General features: G+C 40.3%; 1 protein-coding gene across 1 annotated transcript in view; it reads left to right on the top strand.

Moving 5' to 3' along the window:
* Positions 1-12,831, top strand: part of MAPK1 (mitogen-activated protein kinase 1) — a 107,022-nt gene that overhangs the window by 67,400 nt on the left and 26,791 nt on the right. The window contains exon 4 of the mRNA XM_003994973.5: positions 9,961-10,077. Within this exon, the coding sequence (XP_003995022.1) occupies positions 9,961-10,077 (117 nt within the window). The remainder of the gene's footprint in view (positions 1-9,960; positions 10,078-12,831) is intronic.

Raw genomic sequence — 12,831 nt, 5'->3', positions numbered from 1 at the left:
AGAAAAAACCCCACACTCAAAAAACAGCACCAAACTTAACCTTAATGACTTTTAATACCTAAATAATGTATTCCCAACAAATAGGGAAGCCCTAGATCCTTATAGTCCTCAGAATTCTCTTAAAAATGGACAGCATTTGTGTACATATATTTCTATTTTAATAGTGGAACTAATAAATAAGGAGGGAAATCTATAGATGCATTAGATATGATAAAAAGGCATGTGAATTCAAGAAGACCTAGATAAATGGAAGGATATGCCATGTTTATGGATTGATTGCAAGACTTAATCTTGTTTAGATGGCAGTGCTTCCCAAATTGGTCTACATAGTCAGGGTGACTGTGTCAAAGCTCCAGGTGGCTTTTTTGCAGAAATGGGCAGGCTGGTCCTGAAATGTGTATGGAAGTTTGAGAGACCCAAAATAGCCAAAATAATCTTAATGAAAGAGCAAAGTTGGAGAGCTCACATTTCTTGCTTTCAAAACTTACTACAAAGCTTTTGTATTCAAGACCCTGTGATATTTGGCATAAGAATGGGCATTATAGATCAATGGAATAAGATTGAGAGTTAATAAATAAACCCATATGTTTATGATGGTTTTTGGTGAGAGTGCCAAGATCATTTTTTTCAAAAAAATGGTACTGGGACAATTGGATATATACTCCTACCATGTACAAAAACTAACACAAAACAGATCAAAGACCTAAATTTAAGAGCTAAACTGGAATAGGCTTGGAAAACATAGGAGTGAGTTTTTGCAGTTTTGCATTAGGCAAATCCTATTAGACATGACACCAAAAGCAAAGGCAACAAAAGGGGGAAAATTAGATTTCATCTAGATTAGGAACCTGTTTTATAAAGTAAACCATCAGGAGGGGCACCTGGGTGCCTCATTCGGTTAAACATCTGACTTTGACTCAGGGCAAGATCTCACAGTTCTTGAGTTTGAGCCCTGTGTTGGGCTCTATGCTGACAGCTCAAATCCCGGAGCCTGCTTTGGATTCTATGTCTCCCTCTCTGCCCCTTCCCACCTCTCAAAAATAAATAAACATTAAATAAATAAATAATAAAATTTTATTAAAAAAATTTTTTTTTACATTTATTTATTTTTGAGAAACAGAGTGAAACAAAGCATTAGTGGGATCCGAAGCAGGCTCCAGGCTCTGAGCAAGCGGTCAGCACAGAACCTGATGCGGGGCTCGAACCCACAAACTGTGAGATCATGACCTGAGCTGAAGGTGGACGCTCAACCATCTGAGCCACCTAGGCACCCCAGTAAATAATATAATTTTTAAAAAGTAAACCACTAAGAAAGGGAAAAAACAACCCACAAAATGAGAGAAAATATTTGTAAATCATGTGTCTATAGACACTTTTATCTATAATATATGAAAAGCTCTTACAACTCAACAATAAAAGATAAATAGCCCAGTTTAATATAGGGCAAAGGATTTGAATAGACATTTCTCTAAAGAAGTTGTACATATGGCCAATAAGTACATGAAAAGATGCTTGGAATCCTGAGTCAGTAGGGAAATGCAAGTCAAAACCACAATGAGATAACCATTTGTGCACACTAGGATGGCTGTAATCAAAAAGTCAGATGGTAAGTGTTGATGAGGATTCCACTTGTAGGTGTATACCTAAGTAAAATGAAAATGTGTCCACCCAAAAGTAGCATACAAATATTTAGAGTGGCATAATAGTCCAAAAGTGGAAATAATTTGAATGTCCATATGATGATGAATAAATAAAATGTCATAGATTCAGGGGGACCTGGGTGACTTGGTTGGTCAAACCTCTGGCCCTTGATTTTGGCTCAGGTCATGTCCCTGTTTGTGAGATTGAGCCCCAAGTCAGGCTTCACACTGACAGCCTGGGGCCTACTTAGGATTCTCTCTCCCCCTCCCCTGCTCTCTCTTTCTCTCTCAAAGTTTTTAAAAAATGTGGTAGATCCATACAATGGAATAAAAAGGAATAGAGTGCTGGTACATGCTACAGTGTGGATGAATCTTGGGAAATTGTTATGTAAATGAAAGAAGCCAGTCATAAAAGGCCACATACTGTGTGGTTCTATTTATGTGAAGTGTCTAGAATAGACAAATATATAGCAACAGGAAGTGGATTAGTGGTTGCCTAGGGCTGGTGGGATTGGGGAGGAATAGGCAGACTAATGTGTACAAGATTTCTTCTTGTGATTACAGAAATGTTCTAAAATTGATTGGTGGTAACAGTTGTGTAACCCTGTGATTTTAACACCAAAAACTATTGAATTGTATGCCTTAAGTTATGGGTGAATCATATGGTATGTGAATTATATCTCAATAAAGCTGTTTAAAAAGTGCATTTAGATGTAGAGCAATGATCATTTCTTGTACTTCAGTTTAATAGACATTCCTGTGAGAAGCCCTTAAGTTGTACCTAGCAGGGGAGAGGGGGGAATGTCTGTTTCTGCAATCTCAGACCTGATAGGTGAGAAGTCTGATAAACAATAGATGATTGTAATAATATCTGCTGTAACTGAGATACTGAAAAGAATAGTATACAGATACAAAGGAGAGAGTTGGGTTCTGTCTGGGGCTTTGAGAGGTATCTGGAAGAAGGTGGCATCCATGCTGGCCTTCCAAAGATGAGCAGGCTTTTAGTAAGGGAGTGGCTATCTTTGGTATAGGGTATCGTAGAAAGTCATTGGATGCTAGCTGGTGATATTGGTTGGAAGTAGATCATGGAGAACCTTCTGGAACTGTCTGAAAAAGGGCAGTGAGTTCTGTTACTAGGTGGTCAGATAGCTTATTTGCTATCATTGAGTGTTTAAAACAGGGTGCCCAACATTCTGTGAGATGTGGTAGAGGGTAGCTTCCTACATTAGATACAGTTGGGTTAGACTCTGTCATCTCTTGGGATCCTACAGTTAGATTAATATACTTCTTACATGGGGTGTAACCAGATCCTTTCCATGTATCTATGTATGTAACTAAAAGCTAGGTGGGCACAAAACGAATGAAGCTGCTTGTAGGAATGGCCACACTTCGTTGGCTCTTAGTGATTTTCTTGAAAAATAGTATTTTTATGTCTCTTCCTACTTTTCTTTTTTTCTTTCTATTTCTTACCATCACAACTCTGTTACGACAGATTATTTTTGTTTTGGGAGAAACATTCTCTAGTATTTTCAGCATATAATATTTCTGGGGAAAAAAGTTAAGACAAAAACAAACAGAATCAGACTACTTTGTTGTCTCTTCATTGTTTGTGGGCTTGTCTTTACCTAGGGCCATTTTATTCTCTGCTCACCAAAATTTACACCCACATTAATATATCTGTGTTGTTGGCCATCTGCACAACCCAAGTATTGTTTTCAAAACCCAGTGTAACACAGAGACTCAGAAATACAATAAGATAATTAAGATATTTACAGCAGTACAGTTCACCCACATTTTGAAATGTTCATATGGGGTTTGATTCATTCACATAGGTATAAATATTCAGGAGAGAATCTTATTTGTAAAGATGAGTACGATATGTCCTCCGTTTTGTCCTGTTGAACATGTCCAAAGGGCAGGGTAGGGCATAGTGGCAGTTCAGGTGCATACATGAGGGTTGAAAGAACACAAATGGGGAAGAGGGTCTTTTCTGCTTGAGCTCTGAAATCACTGTATATCCATCACATCCTCAGTACCTTCCAGTAATCATGTTGCCTATACCACAAGCTCCTGTGCTTAGAAAGTTTGTAACCTGTGATCTTTTTTTTTTTTAATTTTTTTAATGTTTTATTTATTTTTGAGACAGAGAGACAGAACGTGAGCAGGGGAGGGGCAGAGAGAGAGGGAGACACAGAATCCGAAGCAGGCTCCAGGCTCCGAGCTGCCAGCACAGAGCCGGACGCAGGGCTCAAACCCACGGACTGTGAGATCATGACCTAAGCCAAAGCCGGACGCTTAACCGACTGAGCCACCCAGGCGCCCCTGTAACCTGTGATCTTACTCATCTCTTGTTATTTAGGGTTTTCTGAAATATCAAGTGGACAGTTATATATGTTATTTCTTCCTTTTTCCATTGGCTTCTCTGTTACTAAAGTATTTTCTACTCTTGAGCCCTCAGGATATCAGCTATTATCAATGTCTTAGACCTTTAACTTTTGACTCCTACCAGTCAAGGGCAACAGCAGTTAAGACTTCTTTTTCTGCTTCCATAAACATACTTCGCACTTGTTATCTAAAACCTTGAGACAAGAAGATGTTGACCTCTTAGAACCCTTCTGGAAGCCTCTCTTATAGACTCCCTCTTTATTTCTTAGGGCCACAGAAACACAAGGGTCATAGATCCTGTTTGGAGATTCTGCTAACATATTTCTAATGGAATTTCCAGGGGAATGAGGTCTCTAGCAGTCTCTGTCCTTGATGTTTGCTAGACTGAGCCCACAGAAATCCTAGTTAAGAGTCCCAGGATCACAGTGTTTGTGGTTCTGGGTATGCTTCGGAAAGAGGACTCTAGAACATGTGAAATGAAATCTATCCTTGGGGCTTCCTTTGCTTAATGAAAATCTCTGTTTAAACAGCCCAAAAAGTAGCCAGGTAATAGGAGTGCTATAGGTCATTTTGTTTCTTGTACCATATCCTACTGGTCTATATCTTCCTTTGTATGGAATTACAAAAAATTTTTTTAATAGCCTTGGTAATTTTTTGGTTAATGCCGTGTAAATTTGGCTAGTCTTCAGTGTTGTGGCATTAACTTTTTTTTTTTAAATCGTATGAGCATTTCATAGATGACCGTGAATGTAGTTGTGGCATCTTTTAGAGCTCTAAACCCCACATCTCTCTCTTTATTTTTTAAATTGTAACCAGTAATTTTTTGAGAGCCTGCTGGTTCTATGCCCTGTACTAGGTGTGGGGGATGCAAATAATACAACAAAATTACCCTTAACACCAACTCACTAATCTGAAAATTTGTAACTAAAGGGATTAAACATTTTTCCTATCTTTCCACTGGGATTTGTGCATCAGGGTATACAGTTCCAGTTGAGAATGCCAGATAATAAATGCAGAAGAAATAATAAAATCAGAAAAGTCCCCATTTTGCAACTTCCAATGAAATAATTGGTTTGTGCAATATAACCCATGGCTTATATGCTCACCTTGCTCAGACTCTGAACACCCTGGGCAGACTGCTGCTGCCTCCCCGCATGAACGCCCTCTTCACCTCACACATAGACCATGTCCTGATCTGGGGCTCCCTTTTAACTCTACTTGGGTGCTACCTACCCCACTGGGCTGCTAAGGTTCTCCCAACACCACAGAGACCCTTAATGTCACGTGACCCCCCACCAAAAAAAAAAAGTTTAGGACTGGATTTCCTCGAGGAAGATGAGGAAGAACAACTACACCTTTAGTTTTAATTCTAAGAAAATAAATGTATTGCATATTGTAGCATTCAGCATGATAGGCTTATTTTGTCTTTCCTAGTAAAGGAATGCTTGTAATTCCAGTTTTTAATTATCCCTCTTTTAGGGGTGGGGAGAGAATATGAGTGGGGAGGGGAAAAGGGAGAGAGAGAATCTTAAGCAGGCTTGATGCCCAGCATGGAGCCCAACACAGGGCTGTATCTCAGAGCCATGCATGACCTGAGCCAAAATCAAGAATCAGTCACTTAATTGAGCCACCCAGGCAACCCTTCCCTTCCTTAATATTGCCACTTTGAATGGTGTAATTTTACTAACATTAATTATTTAACATAAGATTTAACCCTGTTAACTGAACCTTGATTTTTTTATTAAAAATTTTTAATGTTTATTTTTGAGAGAGAGGGCAGGGGAGGGGCAGAGAGATGGAGACAGAGAATCGGAAGCAGGCTTTGTGCTGACAGCAGAGAACCCGATGCAGGGCTCAAACCCATGAACAGTAAGAGCATTGTGACCTGAGCTGAAGTTGGATGCTTAGCCAACAGAGTCACCTGGGCACCCCTTGATTTTTATTTTTTAAGAGATTATCAGTAATTCAGATATTGTAAAAAAAAAAAAAAAAAAAAAAAAAAAAAAAGGTCACGCTAACTATCATAGACTTTATGATGTATTTTATTTAAAAAAAATTTTTTTTAACGTTTATTTATTTTTGAGACAGAAAGAGACAGAGCATGAACGGGGGAGGGTCAGAGAGAGGGAGACACAGAATCTGAAACAGGCTCCAGGCTCTGAGCTATCAGCACAGAGCCCAACGCGGGGCTTGAACTCACGGACTGCGAGATCATGACCTGAGCCGAAGTCGGCCGCTTAACCGACTGGCCACCCAGGCGCCCCCATGATGTATTTTAATATACCTCTAACAGTATTAGAGGAGTTAGAAGAGTGAGCAGTCAGCTCTTGGGCAGGTTTGGTGTTGATTTTTGGGAAACTTCTCAGAAGAGCTAACTTTCAAGCTGAGGGTTTAGGGTAAAGGAATGGCATGGATAGGGCACTCAGGAGAGGTCATTGTATAGTCAGGTCATAGAAGCAGGTGTAGTCTGGAGTCTATAGGAGCAGATGTGGGCAGGAGAATATGGTGGGAGAGATGAGATCAGGAAGGTAGTTTGGTGGCAGCATATGAATGGTCTTAAAAGTCACACTTAAAGAATTTGGGTTTCGTTCAATAGACAGAAGGGATTGGTTCAAGATTTTTGAGCCAGAAAGGTGACTTATATTTTAGAAACAACATTTAGGCAGGAATTTAGAGGATGAATTAGCTTACAGGTGGGTAAAGTCTAGTTTCCCTAATTCACAGACAAATTAAACTGAATCTCAACTAAGGCCATGGCAGTCAAGATGTAGAAGCAGCCAATTCGAGAGCCACTTTATGAGGTTTCAGGTTCAGTTGCCATTTCACATTTGCCCAGCTAGATTCTTCACAGTGTTGCTCTGGCTTTCCCCAGGTCTTTCCATGGTTAGCATCTCTTTGGTGTCCCAGTATCGCTTCAACAGGGCCTCCTCAAAGACTGCCTATCCCATCACAAGCACTGTGTCCACTACCACTCTGTTAGCTGTTTTTGCTTTGTAACAAATAACCTAGAGAAAGTGGTCTAAAACAATAATCATGTGTTAGCTTCTAGTTTCTGTGGGTCAGGAATTTAGCCAAGGGGTAGCAGTGATGGCTGCTCTCTGCTTTCATATATGGACCTCAGCTAGAAGACACAAAGGTAAGGGCTGGAATCCTCTTGCATACCTGGCAATTGATACTGGCTGTCACCTGGATCACCCACATGTAGCCCACATGTCCTAGGTTTCTTCCTGAGGTGGCCAGAGGGTTCCAAATTCCCCAGTAGAAAGAGCGCCAGATGGAAACCATGTTGCATTTTATGATGTAGCCTCAGAAGTCACATAGTATCACTTTCACTATATTCTCTTGGTTCAGGCTGTTACAAAGGTTTGCCCAGATTCAAGAGGAGGGAAGATGGACCCTACCCTCTTGATACAAGTTCAAAGACCTTAGAAGAAGAGCATGGAGGATGGGTTTTAGTGGTATGGTCCTCTTTAGAAAATAAATCTGCCTTATCTATGAATTTTTTATATTCTGGCTTTCTGAATCTATTTGGGACTTATGTTTTGATTCAACTAGCCAGTGAAAAGCCATGTATCAAGTCTGAACCCATCTAATCTGTGTGACACCAGGCATAGGAGGTGGTGAAGGATCTGTGGCCATGGTCTGGAGCCTATGCTGGTTTTGTTCTGCTGACAAGATGCATATACTCTGCACAATTCAAAATGTGGCTTTTAGGTGTCCCATCTATACAGCAGAAAGCAGACTGGTGAGCTTTGGTTGAATTTAAGTCAGATGAAGTGTTAGCCTTGAAAAAAAGAGAAACTATGGGTCATAGATAGGTTCAAAAATTCAAGCCACAGAATTGAAATGGATTGGTGGTGGGATAACATGGCGAGTGGTGGCTCTAAGTGGCTTAGAGGACTCGCCTCTGGATGTAAGAAGAAATCAGTCATTAGTTGCTTCTCTGAGTTGGAAATCATGCCACAAATAGGACCATGTTGCTAGTGAGAACCTCCTGTGCATGGTTACTGGGAAGCCCTCCTGCAGTTCATGTCACTGGAATTGATAGAAAATGCTGGAAAGAAACAAACCGGTTGCCAGGTACATTGAAAGCCTAAGACCAGCCAGGCCAAAGTTACAATTTCCTGTGATCCCACATACAAGCTTATGGCCATACCTCATCCAGATTCTCTGACAGGCCCATAACTATTAGGAGTGTAATGGCATTGATTGACAAGCAAGCCATCTTTGAAAGGTAAGGTTGGTACTTACGGTGAAAGTCACCTAAACTGAAGTTAATGAGTGTACAATGGCCAGAGTTGGCTGTCAGCTATGGAGTAGGACCCAGGATTTCCTCACTATGCAACTCTGAGAGTACACCTAGAAAATGGCCTATGGACGAGCAAATAGAGAAGCAATTACGATAGTTGTTCCTTTTGAAGATACATGTTGATGGAGATTATGCAGCACAGATACTTAACTCTTATCAGAGATACCATGTGGTGATACCAGTGTCCAAAGCTAGAGGAAGGCATCTGTGAAGTAGATGGAAGCTTTCTGAACCTTTCCTAATTATTGAAAAACTAAACTATGGGATATTTGAGCAGAGATTGTTGTCCATCCATTTAAGTCCTATGAGTATCTCAAGCATGTCCTTTCCTCCTCATTTCCATTTTTATGGCCTGAGCTCAGGCCCTTATAATTTCTTAGCCAAATTAAAGCAGTAAGCCTCCAAAGCAATCTGTTTGCCAGGCTGCTTTGTACTGTACTCTGGCCTGTCTTTATTGATATGTCTCTTTCTTAGGTTAGTTCCCCAGATGTCAAGGAATTAAAATATCCTGCAATTATATGGGTCTAAGTATAGTTGGCCCTTGAACAACACAGGGATTAGGGGCACCGATTTGCACCCCCCCCCCCCCCACACACACACACAGTCAAAACTCTGCATATAACTATTGACTCCTCCAAAATTTAATAGCCTTCTGTTGACCAGAAGGAAGCTTTAACTGATAACATCAACAGTCAATTAAACATATACTTTGTGTTATATGTATTATATACTGTATTCCTGTAATAATACCTAACTTAATTTTTTTGGTATTTCTAGGCTGTGTGGTTTCATCTGTGAGTTTTTTCAAATTGCTGCAAATCTGCAAAAAAATTTCCAATATATTTATTGAAAAAAATTCCATGTATGTGAACAGACTTGCACAGTTCAAACCCATGCTGTTCAAGGGTCAACTGTATTCTATAGTTATATAGTAAAATACTATACTATTTGTATAGTACTTTACAGATATTTTATATGTTGGAGTTTGGAGTAGCACTAAAGTATTGGATGACCAGATGATGAAGGTACTTTTGTGAGTCAGGAGAAATTAGAAGCTGGATATTTACCTAAAAAAAGATTCATCTTTTGTATATGAGACATCTTTTAAGGCTTTGGGAGTGGATTTGAATACATGGAAGGGAAAGAAGTGGAAAAAATCTTTGGAAGGACCTGCATTTGTGGAACAGGTGGAAGAATAGCAGGAAGTGAAATCTAAGAAACAAGACAAATGTGAGTCAAGGTGATCTGACAGTGTGATGATCCTGGAAATGCCAGCAGGAAATGGCCAGAGAAAGGACCCTGGACAGTTTCTGGTAACTTCAGAACAGTTTTTGTCAAGTGACATAAGCAAGATTACTGTGGGATAAGCGATAATGAAAGGTGAGGACAGATTCCTGTAACCTGTTCCTCATCTCCAACTTTGGATAGTCATCACTGCCTCTCAGGTTGTTGTAAAGATTAAGTAAGAATGAATATATAGAATTCCCAACAAAGTATCTGCCACATAGGAGTGGCAGCAACTACTTACCATCATCATTATTGCTATTGTCTGATCTTTTGATATTAATTTCATTAAATATTAATTTCATTAGAATCTCTAAGGTGTCCCATTTTTTTCTCTCTTAGATCTGTGACTTTGGCTTGGCCCGCGTTGCAGATCCAGACCATGATCACACAGGGTTCCTGACGGAGTATGTAGCCACACGTTGGTACCGGGCTCCAGAAATTATGTTGAATTCCAAGGTAAGGATCAGGTTTGCATAGAAAGAAAACCAGGAAGCAAAAGATTTTTGGAAGCCTGTGTCTACTTAGGTTGAGGCTTGGCCTGTCTGGCCCAGAATGAAGGTGCTGTCTTAATCTCTAGGTCAGCATTGAACTTCTGGGCCCTGGATTTTGACCTCTCTACCTCAGCTGAAGTAGTGCTGATGTGTTATAGAGTTGGAAGGTGTGTGTGCCTGTGTGGTCACTGTTAACAATAAATGATCTTTGTCCTAGCCTTTGGTCAGCTCTCCTGAAGTCCTCCCTATGGCAGCTTTTACAGTTGCTCCTGCCACTGCTGAGTGCAGGCTAGGCTGGCTATGTTAGAGGTTCTCCTATAGTATGTAGTTTTCCGAAAGTGGACCAGTGCTGTCCTGTACAGGTCAGATTTGTCTAATGAAGAATGTCTCTTCAGCAAAATTATACCATAGTTTGAAGAAAGGTGTGGAAAGAATAGGAACTACTATGGATTCTTAAAAAAGTAAGAAAAAGTGAAGTATATCTTTGTTAGGTTTATAAACCAGGTGACAAGCATTGAAGGCTGCTATGGAGATTGAGATTCAGTATTTTTAATATATCATTTGCAAATAATATATGAATGAAGTGTCAGACTTGAGAAAGTAAGTGGGCCCAACATACTTCTACATCCAATACTTCAAATTAGGAGATTTTGAACTTAATTCCTCCGTTGGTTTGCAAACTGCCCCAGTACAAGGTGGGCAAGGAGAAACTGAAGAGGCAGAGCACTCCAAATTGGTCGTGGCAGTTTTAAGAAGTAAAGGAACTTATTACAAGTCTTGTCTTGGGCAGCTAGCTGCAAGGTGAATAGATCTCCGCACTCACCTACCAAAACTTAAGAGCTTATGTCCAGGCCTTAACTGGCTGTGTCACATATGCTGCCCAGATGGTCTGAACAATAGCTATTCTCTCCCAGCTACATCCTTGAAAATGGCGCCACTGTGGTAACAGTGGGCAGAGCATGTATCCCAAGGATAGGGGAGGGAGCGAGGAGCCTCCTGTTGTCGAGGTTCAGCTCAAGGGTCAGCTGTTAGTCACATTGTCTTGATGACCTCCTTCAACACCGTCTACTGTTAATGTAATGTTAAGATACATGAAAAAAAGCAATAAAGGTAGACATTGGGCCTTGTGTCTCAGCTCTAGGAACCAGAAATCCACCCAGGAAGCTTAAAGGGAATTAATTAGCCCATGGGGTTTACTCTCTTCCTCCATCGTTTATAAATAGAAGGGCTTGAGATGAACACTAAGTTGCTTTCTGAAGAAATGGAATTTGTTTAAAGCAGTTAGTTATTCTTGATATACATTTGTTCAGTTAAGTTATAAAAGTAAAATTGCATTAAAATAAATTCCATTATAAAGAAAGATTTGGTGTAACAGATGTTTCAGAGAAGAAAATGTCGTGTTGATTCTTATAATTCTGTATTACACATAATCCCAAATAGTAGGTTCTTTCTTTGGACTGGCCATGTGACAGCCATTCCAAACCAGAAGCATTTGCATGCACGTGTGCAGTGCCTGCTGGTTGTAAGGGAGAGCTGTAGGTGTGCTTTTTATCCTGGTGCCTTCATGGTCTTGCAGCCTCCATTCCAACTTGAGATGACTCTACTGTCTTCACCCTCCAGAGGGAAATAACCAAACAATGTGGCCTCTGTTCCACAAGGTGCCCAGCACTTCCTGCTTGTAGAGTTAACTATAATCAAAACTGAGTGTGAATTATTTTTTATTTATAACACCTCTAGACTGAGAATGTTACTTCTAGTGCTCTATTCATTTTTTTATTATTATTAATTTAGAACAATTTTCAAACCCTTACAAGAATTGAGAGTACAGTGAACACCCATATACCCCTTCCCTAGGTTCACCAGCTATTAACATCTTACTACTCCCTTGCTAGCTTTTGTCTCTGCCTGCCTCCCTCCCCCCCTCCCTTCTTCTCTGTTTCTTTTGTCAAACTTTTTGGCACTTTACAACATAAACTACTTTATTACTAGACCCTTTGGGGCATACTGATACTCATTAAAGGGGGAGAGTGTTCTTTCCCCACAGTCATAGTACCTTTAGCACACTGAGACAACCAGCATTAATTCAGTGATATCCCAGTTATCCCACCCAAAAGTTCTTTACAGCTGTTTTTGTCTTTTCACTCTGTGATCTAATCAAGTTTTATGCGTTGTGCTCACTCTAGAACATTCCTCCCAAATGTATTGTTCCTTCTACACTAATTTGTTGCCATTTTTCTTTGAAGAGCTTTCTCTTTTTTTCTTTCTCTTCCTATGTCTCCCACCTTTGTTTTTAAAACATTATTAGGGGCGCCTGGGTGGCGCAGTCGGTTAAGCGTCCGACTTCAGTCAGGTCACGATCTTGCGGTCCGTGAGTTCGAGCCCCGCGTCGGGCTCTGGGCTGATGGCTCAGAGCCTGGAGCCTCTTTCCGATTCTGTGTCTCCCTCTCTCTCTGTCCCTCCCCCGTTCATGCTCTGTTTCTCTGTCCTAAAAATAAATAAACTTTGAAAAAAAAATTAAAAAAAATAAATAAAACATTATTATAGGGGCACCTGGGTGGGTGGCTCAGTCAAGCGTCTGACTCTTGATTTCAGCTCAGGTCATGATCTCGCAGTTTCGTGAGTTTGGAGCCTGCTTGAGATTCTCCCTCTTTCTCTCACAGTCACTCAGTCTCTCTCAAAATAAACTTTTAAAAAAGCCATTATTATGGATTCATGAAAT

The sequence above is a fragment of the Felis catus genome, chromosome D3, assembly GCF_018350175.1.
Source record: "Felis catus isolate Fca126 chromosome D3, F.catus_Fca126_mat1.0, whole genome shotgun sequence".
In the NCBI taxonomy this organism is placed as follows: Eukaryota; Metazoa; Chordata; class Mammalia; order Carnivora; family Felidae; genus Felis; species Felis catus.
The sequence above is the reverse complement of the archived record's forward strand: the minus strand, read 5'-3'. Positions and strand labels throughout refer to the sequence as shown.